Source organism: Sturnus vulgaris, chromosome 2 (assembly GCF_052056855.1).
Source record: "Sturnus vulgaris isolate bStuVul1 chromosome 2, bStuVul1.hap1, whole genome shotgun sequence".
Classification (NCBI taxonomy): Eukaryota; Metazoa; Chordata; class Aves; order Passeriformes; family Sturnidae; genus Sturnus; species Sturnus vulgaris.
Genome location: NC_142244.1, coordinates 32,753,669 through 32,768,065, shown reverse-complemented (window position 1 = coordinate 32,768,065; position 14,397 = coordinate 32,753,669). Strand labels below are relative to the sequence as shown.

The following is a 14,397-nucleotide window of genomic DNA, read 5'->3' as shown; positions in this document are numbered from 1 at the left end:
ATGATTTTTCTTTTTTTTTTTTTTTTTCTTATTCTTTCAATATAAAGTTATTAAGTATTCATGTAGTGGGCTGGAGAAGTGGATGGTTTGCAATGTTTTCAAAGTATAATTTAGGCAAACAAAGTAAGAGTCTTTCCTCTTTCAGTAACAATCATCTCAGTGATTAGTGGCAAAGAAGATGAAAACATTGTTTGAGTCGATTTTTATATAAATGGAGGGCCTGAGAAAAAAATTATGGTAGATTTCCTTACCTTAAATTCCTAGAATCACAGAAGTGTTACTAGAAAGGGACTTGTAGATTTTTTTTTTCCAGTCCATTACTGAAAGAGTAGCTGAACTCATTCCCTGAAAATGATAGCAATATTTGACAGATAAACTCGTTTTTGTAAGGAAAGTTGTTCATCCTCAACCCAAAAATATGAAAGAAGCTTTAAACCACAGTGATGAACTAAATTGCAAACAGTATCTTTTACTGCTGAATTACAGTTTAATTTCACTCCACATAGATCCCACTTGATAGAATCCCTAGACCATATTCTTTAGACCATAAGAAAGTGGATGCACTGTACAGTTTCTGTGGAAGGAAAATCAAGATAAATAGGTTTCTAAAAAGCGAGAAGTTGACAAATACTGGCAAAATGCATCTTCAAGTATGCTTTATTTGCAGGTGATTAAAAATATTTTTAGGCAAAAAACTAGTCAATCTTATCCAGTGCAAGATAGAACATGATTTAGGGCCTAATGCCAGACAGACTGGAAAATGTCTAGATAGGACTGGTGATGCAGTTGTTGATGAATTACATGTGATTAAATGGCCCACATTCATATAGTAAAAAGATCTGATACATACATATGAGGAATTATAAGCACTTAATATTTTAACAATAAGCAGGAGAATTTGTTCAAAAAACAAGGGACTCAAAGGGATGGGAAAGCTACAGATATCTTAGTAATATCAGAAGCCATCGACATTTTTTTTTAAAGACATTGACTTGCTCCTGCAAATTACTGCACTCTTGAGAATAGTATTTGCAATTTAAAACTTATCTAAAACATCACCAAAAGGTAGCACTAATTCCTATTTTTAAAAAATTATTTTGTATTAAGAATTTTGCAAAGAACTGAAATATGGCATGGCCAAGAAGCATGAATTATCCACCATTTCAGAGACTTTGCATTCATCACATTTAAATACTAGGTGTCTGATTTCTGAAAGTCTCATGCAAAATCCAGCTATAAAAACTCACCACAGAATATTTTCAAGGATAAAAAGCTAATGTTGTTTAAAGCTCTGACAGACATCCAGTTGTGAAGGTGAATTTCAAAACTAATGGTCCACATTTTCAGAGGACATTCAAAAATATAGTTGTTGAACTTCCTGTAAATGCCCAGCTCTTATCTACACTTTGCATGGAATATTTACCAAAGCTGTAACATTGGACAGTTAATGGAATATATCACTGCCTAGAGTAGTGCCAGAGGTAACATCATTATCTTTCCATAACTGCATAATGAGAATTAAATAATCACAAAACAAATTCCTATTATGAAATGACTTTTTCCTCATGTACAATATATATATTCATTTATATTGAATATAAGTCCAGTAATACTATCACAGTAATGTGCTGTAGTAGTCTTTCATAGTGAGAAAACTGCCCTAATCATCTTTTAACATGCAAAGCTTGGAAGAACCAGAAATTCACAGTAAGTAATACAATTTGTATATGCATCTTCTGCCATCCTAATATGAACCAGAACACTCAAGACTGTTGCTTATTTTTTTTCCTATGTTTAACAAAAGCTACAGTTCTGTATACTGTACATTCACAGTGGGATCCCAGCCCCCTGTACTATCTGCAAGAAAGATCAGGTTACCACCCTCCATCAGAGTAAACATTCTAGTATTTAATATAATAATCTTGTGAACAGTTGTTCCTAGCTTGAAGCTCAGCAGTTCAAGACTTGATAAAATTCTCCTTTTCATCTCTGTGAAAGGTTTCTTGCTAACGCATTTTGTAGTCATTAGATACTGACATTTCACATAGCTGTCCTTTAAAATCCAAGTCTACGGTGAAATCCAGGTCACGCTGTAAAAAGATTTAAATGCAACATGTAAGGAAGACGTACGTTTAGTGTGTTAATTCAGTTATCATTGTTGGGTTTGAAAAGACCAACAGATTCAAGAGATTCCTGTGGTGGTTTCTATCTTCTTGTTTTTAAATGGTCTTAACACTGAGAAAGCAGGCTGTAAGATGTGTAATAGCATTCACCATACAATCTGTGCTTAGGTCATATTTCTATACTCTTCCTGAGGTGGATTTAAAGTCCTGGTTACTTCCTGGTTCAGGAAGCTTCTGAAATGCTGCTATCATATGTATCCTATGAAAATTTTTGAAGGGTGTCCCCCATTGAGATGCTCTTAATTTAGGCTAAAGGGCTTTCCCACTAGGGGTTGTTCCAGATTAGATCCAGCAAACTTCCCATTGTACAGAAGCCCTTAGTCATTTTTTTATCTTATAATGACACATTTTTAGGGAAGAGACACTACACAGCCCTACAGAAGGAAGTTGTGTCCATGCAAGCTTTTGAAAAACTTCATGTTTCAGAAGAACAAAGGACTAGCAAATCCTTTTGAACCAAGATGGTATCTCTTTCTTATGACAACTATCAAGAGCACATTAATTTTAGCACCTAAATCTGCATTCATACTGCTGTGCGAACAAATTTGAGATATGTTATTCATTTTTCCCCTGAAAGAAAACTGATAACATTTAACCCAAAAGAAAATATTCTGGTCCCCCTAGGACAACATAAGGGTGGGGAAACAGATTATTTTCCTCTTGCAGCAAGTAGCTTCAGGGGTGAATATGTTTGTTTTAATGCCAAGTTTATTTTGTGTTTGTTTTCCCCTCTGTATCAGCACTACCATATCCAATCTGTGTTTGGTATGAAAATGGAAAAGCAGTGCAAAAAGGGAAGACAATGACATGTTAAGATTTGCTGAAGTTAACAAATGCAATTTTTCAACAATTACAACAACTGCATAGATGGATAACTGGGTTATTTTAACTGTTTACTGTAATAGAAAATGAAGAGATACTGCTCAAGATTTTTGGCAGAAAATGGTCCAGTGTTTCCCCCTGAAGTTATAATTCTCATAGCTTGTTCTATCCACCCACAGGCTGTCTCACAGTCTCCTTACCACTTAAAAAAAGCACTAGGGGGATTCAGCCCATAGCAGAGAACCTGAGGAAGTTTTCAGCAGTCATGGTAGTGTGATATCCATCATGCTTTATCTTTAGTCTTAAATAAAGCATCTGTATTTCCTATGGAATGACACAATTTCTAAACAACCCTTTCACTCAATTAGTGAGTTTGAGTAGATTTGATCAGTGAGTTCATACAAGCATTCCTCTGAAATGTGTTCCTTAATTTCCTGTTGGACTGTCCTTGGGCACCGAGTGGCAAATCACTCAGTTCCCATAGATGTGGAACTGAAGTACTGACTCTTGATCATCTTGTGTGGGCAGAAGGGATCTTTCCACTGATTTCAGCAACAGTATGAAAAACCTCTTGCCTGCTTGCATCACAAAAAGTGAGGCAAGCTGATTGCAGAGGGCAGCTGACTCAGTGATGTATTTGAATCCTTTCTCCTTTGCCATGCCAGCCTGCTTGCAGGCTGACTTCTTAACATTAGCACTGCTTTATCATTGCTGTCATCAGCTTTGGTGAAGCTGTGACTGAAGTTCTAACTAATAAACTTCAATGCCTTTAGCGCTCTCACTGTTTTACTCCTATGCATTTTCTTTATTGCTGATCACAGTTTGTGATCAGTAGAGGTGGAATTAGGATCAGGGATGCTGACTTACCACATTTTTTGCATTTGGTTTCATGGATATAGTCCCATAAATTTCTTCTCCTCTTCTCACAGTTAAATAGTCCTCCAAGTAGAACACAGTTTGCTTCCAGTGAGTATAAGGAGCATCAGGTGCTGAAAATATATATATGGGTATCAGTTATTGAAATTTCTTAAATGCTTTGCAAATCATATTATGACTTGGAAACAATTGGGAAAAATCCTTTCTTTTCATAGAATGCTTTATGTACTATATGCAAATGTACTTTACAACGCAATTCTACTGGCTGTCTGTGGGTTGTCTTCTAATTTTTACTGGAATATGTCAGATGTGAATCACACCCAGTAAGAAGGATTCCACAAAGGGGGTTACAGGGCAAGATAGGCACATTTTTATGCTTTTCTTTCAACCCACATGTGTTCAAAATGGGAAAATCTTTACCACAAAGTGCTTTGAATTTCAGAAGTCTAAATTAGTTCGAAAAACAATGATACAACAGCATGAAGGAGAGGTTCATCAAGAATATTAATCACAACGTTGCAGACGAAATACTTGGCTAGTGATCCCAAACCAGCAAATTTTATAGTTTCCAGAAGGATTGAGCGGATGAAAAGGCACTTGCACCTCGATCTCTTTTGAGACTATTAAAAGGCATTTTGGGCAATTTGCCAGAGATGGAAACTGGTCAAAATTAATTTCTAGTCTTACTTAGCAGAATCACTTTGATGACCCTTTGCTATTTCAAGCTTTTAATTTACTTCTAGATGTAGGACCTCAAAGATTTCCTAACCTGGTAAAATAAATCCTCTGATAAGTTTATTTTTCTTCTATTTGTATCCCCCAGTCACATGAGGTCACTGCAGTGTATCATTACTAACATTGTATCATTTTTGTTCAATAAAATAATAATTTTATTTTATTTCAACATCAATATTTCAAAAAAGTTACTTGGTTTTGAAAATTTTTTGTGACTGGGGAAATACTGATGTTTTTAAAAAAAACTGGCAGGGCAGGAATTTTTAACTGTTTTCTAAAATTCTAGAATCAAAAGACCAATATAAACCAATATTTTTCAGAAACTGTTCTGGCAAATTGGTATCTTCGAAAGGAAAAGGATTTTACTAGATAATTTCTGTCTATGTCTATCCAGACGGTTTTAATGACTGTTAATCACAATTGTTACATGAGATATCTTCTTGTAGGAGTTCAGATCCAGACTGTTTACTATTTGGACATGGCTGCATAAAATTTCAAACTGAAAACATGTTAGACCAAAATGAAATTGAATTTAAATGCTAAATCATAACTGCTGCCTTGTACACACCCACGTAGTTGTGCACATGCAGGGCCCCTGTGCAGGGCCACATTCCCTAGAAAAGCCTGACATAACTGCAAACTTGTGTGCCAAGAACATGGTGAGGGTGTGTGTAATGCAGGCTCAGGTCTCCAAATCCACCCCAAATCACACACTTATAAAAGTACATATCAATGAAGTGACATTTGGATATGTCCTACAAACTGGTGTATTTTACTGAATTCAGTGCAGCTTTGCCAACAGACACCATGTGAGAATCGTTACCAGTCTTTTAGAGAGTGGTGACCTTCAGCAGCTGATGGCCAAACAACCTTTTATGGAGTAATTCTTCTGCACCTACATTATCATGATAAACTCAACAGAGGCAGAGAAACACTTGACCCTCCTGTCTACAAATAGGCTGTCTACAGGATGAGGTTTTTGCATTTATTTCAAGACTGGTTTATTCAGTCTGGTAAATGATGCCTTAAGGGAAAGAAGTTATTCCTTTAAATATCTGCTCACCAAGGCAAGTTAGGGTTTCACATCTGGGTTGTTAGAGATGACTCACATAATCAGTATGTGTGTTTTTATAGCTTGGAAAAAATGGTAGTTTTGTTCTAGACGCTGGGGCAAGCTTTGTTGAGTTTTGGATTTGGGGATAGCAGAGCTGCTATCTCTCTCTGAGCCAATAATTCTCTGTCTAATCCGAGAAACTTGACCCAGGATTTAGATATGACTTGTGAGGGACATAAATTCACAGGCTGTAATTCCTGCTGAGCTCTAAGCTTGATAACCATTGTGAAATTATGCCTCAGTTTCCAGAGAATTCCTATAAGCAGTTTAAGCAGTTGTCCTTTCCCCATCCTGCTCACCATCCCCAAAATTACAATAGTTTTATCACTGAAATTCAAACGTGGTATAGTAAACCTTCTTGTACCATCTAACCAGCAGCACTGATAGATGGATAGCAACAGAAATGAAATGAAAAGAAATACAGATTACCTGTAGAAAATCCCATCTTCTTGTGGCACTTCGTAAATTCAATATTAAAATAGGTGACCAAAGCATGAATGTAATCATTGCGCTGAATTTGGAGGCAGAATGCAGAAGTAAATTCCAGTTCTTCAGTCTTCACTGTATATATATCTACTTCCTGTTTTGAGGAGAAAGAAAAAGACATTTACACGCCGATGCCTGTGACTCTCTGCTAAGTGTTAAATGAGGTATTTTAGTGTTTCATTTAATGATCAGGCACAAAGACAACTGGCAGCCTTTTAACACTGTGAGAAATCAGAGATATACTCTAATGTGTCAATTAATGAGCAAATGATCCAGTTATCTGACTAAGCTGACAGAGAGGACACTCACTGAAAAGCGTGTGCTCTTGGGAATGGCAGGGAAGGGCTCTAGGAGCTGGGGAAAATCAGGGTAAAAAGGTGCTCTCATAAATACAGGTAGATGTTGAAATGGAGATATTGGTCCAGTTCAAAGACCTTTCATCATCAGGGGCTTTCAGCATAAGGAAAGATGACAGAGGTGGGCTTTGTAATAAAAATAAACTTGTTTGTTTTTGCATCTCTGGAAAGGAAAGTGATTTGACTGTGTCAAGCAGTCAAAACATTTGAGGCACAAGAGGGGCCTGCTTTTTGATGATGATGCTTTCTAGTCCTGTGTCAGGTAACTGATTCCAAACAGTGAGCACAGGGATCTTATTCCTGTACAAGAAACAAATTATGTCAGTCGTGCTATGACTTGATTGCAGTAGTTGGAAGCGACAATGTAGTCTCCAGGATTGCTTATTTCCATCAATATTTAAGTCTCACTCTTCAAGGCTTAAACTGTGTTTTTCAGATGAATCTGATTTTCCCAGCTAGGTACTGCTTTTATCCGGGCTGTTTCCAAACCTCGTAGTAATGATGGGGAGGATGGTAAGTCTGAAGTACTATTCTAATGCTGTGGGAAATATTTCCTATGCACTTTCTGGTACCTTCATTGCTCATTCTCATTGCTCTGGTACCCTTACTGCTCATGCATACAGGGAAGCAGAATTTTTGTTGGCAGAAACCCAGATTTTCTCTACTCTACCAGCTGGAGTCAGGAATTGTGTCTCTGATGTCACCAGCATTTCTTACGACTTGCACTGCAAAAATGGAGAACAGAGTCTGGACTGCCCATTAGAGGGCTCTTTTAGGGCACATTTGAAGGCTCTTGTAGAAATTGCCTTCAGTAATCTAAGGTAAGACTTCAAAAAGAAGCATAGAAAGATGCAGCCATATTTCAGTTACTGAAATAAGGTCTTTGCATGGACCACATTTGTGTTTCTGAGACTTAGAAAACTTACAGGGAGATGATTTAAGCAAGCCATAGTTTTGGTCTGTCTGGTTAACATTATTGCTCAAGAATAACTTAACCATAATGAAAATTATTCTACTGCATTGCAATGACATCCTGTGGCACTAGTGTTTATCAGTGACCTATGCATGTAATTGGTCATTTAAAACTGCAACAACCTTCAAACATTTCTGTTCTTTCCCCCTCAAAAGAGGGTAAGCAAACAACATGGTAGGAATGAGAACTTCTGAGGTCTCCTGGCAGAGTTCCATAGCAGCCTGCAAAATTTACTTTATCAAGCTAAACTGGACTGATGGGTGATAGCTGCAGACTTCTGTAATTTTTGGTGTCTTTTTAGTAATCTCACTATGGGGAAGTTGGGACTTAAGTCTAGTGGTAAGGCACATAAAAGGAAACTAGCTCCCTCTCTCTGAGCTGTGTTGGCTGTGCAGGGTAAAGCGGAATCAAAAGCACTAGGAAATATTTTCATTAGAGAAGTCAGTAGAAATTTCTCAAAAATATTAAACAGATGTCCTGAATAAACTGTTGGTCACTTCTGCAGTCCATTTTTAAGGAAAGAAACACAGCTTTTTTACAATGCAAGGTAGGAGACAAAAGTGGGGGCTTTTTTATCAATTAATATAATTCTGAGAATGGCCAAGTCTAGTTTTGGTGATCTCTTTGAATTGTACTCTGGCACCTATATATTCTTACATAAAATGGCACACTCATTACAGCTAACTGTACAGGAGACAAACGACACAAATTGGAGGTAAGGTTGCTTCTAGAGTGCCATGGCACCTCTTCCCTGATCTCCTTCCCAATCAGGCTGCTCAGCTAGGATTCTGTGAGCATGGAAATAAGCTAGACATGTAAATCTCATTGGATGCCTTGGTTTGGTGGAGTTCTTTCAGGTTTTGTTTGTTTGGGATCAGAGAAGAAAACATAACTAAGTATGAAACAAACTTTTCCATGTTTTTTGGCAGTGTTACTGAAAGCAGTAGGCCCCCAGCAGGACACCTGTGCACTTACTCCTGAGTTCACTTATTGATTCTGTGGTTTGAATATGCTTTCCTCTCACTACTCTCCCTGTCTGATTTGGTATGGACGTTAAACAGGGGACTCCTATTTGCCAGGACAATTCCTGTGCCCCTCAGATATACTTAAGAGATCATGCAAAAAAGAATGGCTCTCACAGCAGAGAGGATGCTGCATTCCCTGCATGCACCACCCCTAGTGCCTGAAGTTCCTTAAAGCATTCAGGACTTGGGTTACGTCCAATTTCTGAGGAGTTAAAAAAGAGGAAATTTTACTCAAGTCTCCAACATGTCAGATAAGTGCCATGGCTACACAGCACACACAGTTGATGTCTTATTTTGCTGATTATGTAGAACCATTCAGAGCATCTAAACTGGGAATTGAAATAACTGCAGAAGCACAAGACTCTGACTGGCCTCTGAGGAATGTATCTAGTGACTTGGTCCATCCACTGACTAATGTAGAGAGAACTCAGTCTCATCTGGTAGGCTAAATTGGCTGGCTTTGAGTTGAACACAACCCTAAAAATCCCTCTGTGAATCTAATATGAACAAGCTGTGCTATCCAAAAGTGCTGTAATAAAACATTTGAATAATTAAACATTATGGCTTTGTTTATTCTCAAATGTTTTCTTAGGCTAATATTGTTCTCTGAATTCACAAATATTTTCAGGACAAAAGAAATGCATTTTATATAAATAAACCATGTGCAAAAGTAAATTAAATTTAAAAGTATATAACTCTACAGAGTCTGTTTTTCCTGCTTCTATATGACTATCTTGAACCTAAACCTCACTCCTTCATGTTTTTCATTGAAAATTTTTCCTAGTGATCAGCTTGTGAGATTAGTGACTGATTCTGGAATGGAGGGTGATTTGTGCTTGTGTACTTATTACCTGCTTTGCTCTCACAGTGCCTCTGCGTGGTACAGCACCATTCAATTTATGGACAAAAGATGTCAAAACTAAATATAAAACCTGAATAGGAACACTTTGAAAATTGTTGTCTGTCATCTTAAATTTACCAAATTACTTTCAAAGATCTTCTAAATAAAGCGTTGGATTTGCACTTCAATTAAGGGCATGCAGTTTTTTATTCCAGAGCAGCCAACCCATTTTGCTTCCTGATCTCTTTCTCTCTGGACATATTTCATAGTCTAAATAGCTGTTTCTTTTGTGTGTGCTGCAATTTTAAATTGCTCTGGCTGAGGCTGTTTTCAGGCACAGCCATCTTGCGTTCCCCTCAGTGCAGATGGACTGTGCATGCATACATACTCATCCAGAGTTCTGTTCCTTTTTGCTGCTTTCAGTAAAGGTTTTGCAGACTGGAGACATGGCTTTCCCTTTTGCATATGGGAGTATTTATTGCTGTGTTTGTTACTGGCAAAAAGTGAAAGGGAAAAGTTAGAACTGACTCTTTGGGATAAATGAGCTCTTGGATTCATGGAGCTGGTACTACCACTACTATTGATGCACACAGCCTTGCTCATGACAGTTGTCCCACATGAGGAGGATTCCTTCACCTAAAGGGAATTTTAGAGCTTTCAAGCGTTCCTGCAGGCAGTTCCTTCATTGCTAACATAATACTGTGAACAGGGATTAGTGACCTTTCTGTCTCATATGTAGAGCAGTGTACCTGTTAACCTGTGGGTGCAGATGTTGGGGCTGAGAGAGAGCAGTAACATTCTATATAAGGCTAAGAATTAGGAAGTTAGAGAAATAAATTGAGTTCAAATTCTGATCACATGTTCTGGAGTTAATTATTTATTTCATCATCAATTCAGAACTGATACTTCAGACTTTCTTACTGCAAACAGTATCATTTACCCCTTCTCCTCAGCAGTATTCAATCAGTAATTTCCAACCTTTATTTACAAAAAAGGCAGGGCAATTCAAATTCGTATCTAAATATATCAAGTCCCTCTTCATCCAGTATTTGTACATGTAAAATTTGTAAGAATCCTGAGTTACAGCCTGCAGATGCAACCAGATGAGTAGAGACACAAGGAGCATTTTGCTTTTGGGAAATCCATAAGAAATCAAGGTATCAGTGTTCATGCCCAGGTCAGGTAACAGTATTGAGCATGTGAAACATGCAAGAACTGGCAAATTGAAAACTGCACAATTTTCCTTCTTAGTGTGACAGCATTTTGTGATAATGGCTTTTGAAGCTGGTTCAAAGCACATAAAGATAGTAGCAAAACATAAGCATCAGGTCCCAAAAGAACCTTACAGTTAGGTGTAAACATTCATAATTAGGTATATTCAGAATTACCAAACCTTTATTAAGCAGGCATTGGTCACCACTTGCTTTGGATCTACTATGTCCACCAAGGGCTCCTTCATGGCAACATCCCTAATACAGGTCATGTCAAAGCCGTACACATTCTCCCACCCTGTCAATGCAAATGGATTTGTCAAGGTTAGCAGCCATAACAGAAAATATTTTTTGCTTCTCAAAGCATTTTTCTTTTGAAAGAATTTCTACCACCCCCTAATTTTTAGGTGTCTCCTTCAGCTGTTTGCTCCTTGCCCCAGCTGTGTATGCCATCATTGCTATTACACAGATAATGCAGTTGTGGCAAAATAAGCCCTCAATGTGCATCTTTGAACAAGTGAACGTTATATTTTGGTATCTATAAAACTGTATTATATGAGATTTGTCAATGATTTTCGTGGCTTTAGACAATCGTGATTGTTGCCCAAAATCATCTGGTGTGTCAGACTGAGTGGTGGGAATAGCTGTTAGGGATCTACCCTTTCCTATTCGTTCTGCTTAATACTTTTTTTCCCCCTCCCATAGATCGGCAGTTTACATGCTCTTTTGATTATTTAAGTAGTTTTAGTTTCAGTGAGTAAATTACTGGCAGGAGTAGATTTGCAGGTATGTTTCAATAGTTGCAGCTCCAAGTTTTAATCCGCACATACATCATGACAGAAAAGCAAAAGGTTCACTTTGAAAAGATTTTAAAGTTATGCCAATCCGCTGTATTTGAATTGTTCTTCTGAATGTTCCAATAAATGCTTCCTATCATGCTGAGGATTTTTTGCACAAAATGAAAACATTGAAAAATGGAAAAGTACACTGGCTTTGCTTTTAAGGTTGATTAACAAAGTGAAAAGAAGAACCTTCAAACAAGAGAAATCTTAGTCTTATGAAGCATGTTAGTCAAGGTCCATTCAGTGTTTCTCTTCAAAATCTAAACTGAATACTGGGAGTATTTTAAAAAATAGCTTGAACAAAAACCAAAGTAAACAGATAAACACATTTATGAGCATGTTTGAAATATCTCTTTTTTTCAGAGTATAGTATTTGAACTACTGGTGTTTCCAGAGGAGAATTACTGAAAATGTAATGTGATAGAAAAATCAGCATATTCCTAAGTTGGATAAAAACATGGACATGAATGAGTCTTTGATATCTCTTTATTGGGTTGTGAATTTCTCAGCATTTCAGGGGTGCTGAAGCTTTTGTTTCAGGGATCTTGAGTATGTGAGAACTTCAGATTACATTTATAAAAATCATATGTTTTTATGTGATTACTCAGAAAATATTAACTAGGAAGCCCTGAAGAAACAATTTATTAATTTTTTATTTATTCTTGAGGCCTCTATAATTTACTGCCCTTCAGTTTATATGGGATAGCTTTGAAATATGTACCCCAATCTGTCTTAGGCAGAGAGCTGTCACGGGAGGTAAAAAATAAAATTATATGTTTTACATTTTGAAGTAAATCAGAATAACTGACTGTGGCATTAATCTTCAGTTAGAAAAATCAGAAGTTAGATTTTTTTCAAAAACTCATATTGCATTATTTCTTAATCAATATAATGGTTCTTGAATGCCCTTTAAAATGCTCAGCCACATATCTCATATGAACGCAAGACTCTATCATCCTTAAGAGAGAAAAAGATGAAAAACTGAAATGTAAGGAGACACCATCAAGGATTTATAAATGGAAAGGAGAGACAAGATGGTGGTGCAGATAGATAGTGAGACAGAAATAACTAAAGACACAGAGGTATATAAGGAAAGGGGGGAAGGGAAATCAGAGGTGAAATCAGAAAGTGTCTTGAAGGAAAACAACATTTTACAAGGGGAAAAAATTACTTGAAACATTTTTTTCAAATGACAAAAAACGGAGCAATTTGAAAACAGATGTATTGTCTGTGAGAAAAGAAAAAGACTCAAGGTCTAGAAAGGATGGAGTTCAAAAGCAAAGTGGAAGATTTTAGGCCAAAATGGCTCTGATTCCTTTACAGAATGGATGCCTCATACATCCATTTGAATCTGTACATTTTGTAAGGAGTTTAACTGTCAAGGTCATCACACAGCCAAGGAGAAAAATCTAAGCTGTGCTTGAGGAGGAGATATAATCCTTCCTGGCACCTACAGAGACTTCTTATCACCACCCCATTGCACTGGGCTCGCTTTTGACCCAAAATAGCAATTTTGACAAACTGGCAGTTCTGTGTATTAGCACTGAATTTGACTAGAGAAACACCAAGCCTTCTTTTCTGGAAGGAGGTGAGAGTCAAAGAATGAGGAGTTAGGCATTTTAATTTAAAGGCTGTCTGACCAAACAACCCAAACTTTGACATGTATCTTTGTTTAATAAATCTGCTTAGAAATTTTGTGATTTTATTTTTCTTCATAATGGCAAATACTTTTAAATGAAATTGCCCAGCTCTGAAAAATAAATAAAATCAAAAAACGTTGAAAGGAAAAGAAGAATGAAATAATGTAAAACTTGTTCATTTGATCACAGCAGGAGCCTGGACTAGGTCACTTGTAGATGTCACTAATAGCACCAGTTATTTGATAATACTTCAAGGAAACTCTCCCAGCATTTTAAAAGCAAAGGAAAAGTAAATTTTATGCATCTATGAGGTATTTAAAAACACGAAATTAGAACCCTTTTTTAACATATAAGTAAAATTTAGATTTCTGGTCTTTATTTTTAATTTAAAAATTCTTGCATAAAATGTTTTAAGAAAAGTATTACATGTTGTGGAGTTTTTTCTTCTTGACCATGGAGAAGCCATCGTGGAGATATAGTCTTTTAAGGTTTATTTCTTCACGTGTACAATTAATTCACATCTTACTGATTTTATGTTTTTGTTATATTAAAAACAAAAATAAGGACCTGATTGGCAAAAGAATATTACTGGGTTTTGTGGCTGTTATGGTGGATTATATATTTATCAAAACAACAACAAAACGAAATCTCCTATAATCCACATTTTAAATATAGCTACAGGTATTAAGGTAACTCCAGGCAAAGTCTTCATCAATTCATACATGCATCGCTCCTTTGCGCATTTCAAATTATTGCAAATTTCCTGAATTTATCAACATTTTCTCAGAGTTCACATTTATATTGGAATTCTGGCCTGCAAAGAGGTTACAGTGGGCTACTGGAAATGAAAGATTTTAGGGAAATAGCCACAGAAAAGTGTTACTGGCAGGTGCTTACTCACAGTGAATTTTGAAGTCCTTGTACTGTCTGTCTTCAATTGCTACCACGTACAAAGCAGCTCGGTCTGGAAACATTAGCCCTCCAGGTTTCTGTTGATGAATTGTGGGGAAATGGATCTCGTAATCTATTCACCTGACAAAGACATCACATTTTGAACTGCACATACAAAAACCAGACAAGCACCCCTTGCATGCCTTTATTGTTTTCCTTCAGATTGTCACACCAGCTTTAACCTTGCAGCAGTGGCAATGTCATTAGACAGTGTCTACGCAAACTTCACCAGCCAGCACTTAATCAAAAGCAAAGCTCTTTCACTGAGGTTCCCTTCGTTATCTCCTCGTTAAAGCCTAAGAAATGGCACTTGGAGATGTGACCGTGTCTTGGTATGGCACA

The 14,397-nt window shown here is 36.9% G+C and overlaps 1 protein-coding gene across 4 annotated transcripts in view; it reads right to left on the bottom strand.

Annotated features, from left to right (window-relative positions):
- Nucleotides 1-639: 639 nt before the first annotated feature.
- Nucleotides 640-14,397, bottom strand: part of PRMT8 (protein arginine methyltransferase 8) — a 57,019-nt gene continuing 43,261 nt past the window's right edge. For all 4 annotated transcript variants that reach the window (XM_014891542.2, XM_088159141.1, XM_088159140.1 and 1 more), the window contains 5 exons: nt 14,006-14,093; nt 10,805-10,920; nt 6,160-6,310; nt 3,873-3,994; nt 640-2,090 (listed from right to left, as the gene is read on the bottom strand). In XM_014891542.2, coding sequence (XP_014747028.1) covers nt 2,007-2,090; nt 3,873-3,994; nt 6,160-6,310; nt 10,805-10,920; nt 14,006-14,093 — 561 coding nt within the window. In that variant the 3' untranslated portion in view covers nt 640-2,006. The remainder of the gene's footprint in view (nt 2,091-3,872; nt 3,995-6,159; nt 6,311-10,804; nt 10,921-14,005; nt 14,094-14,397) is intronic.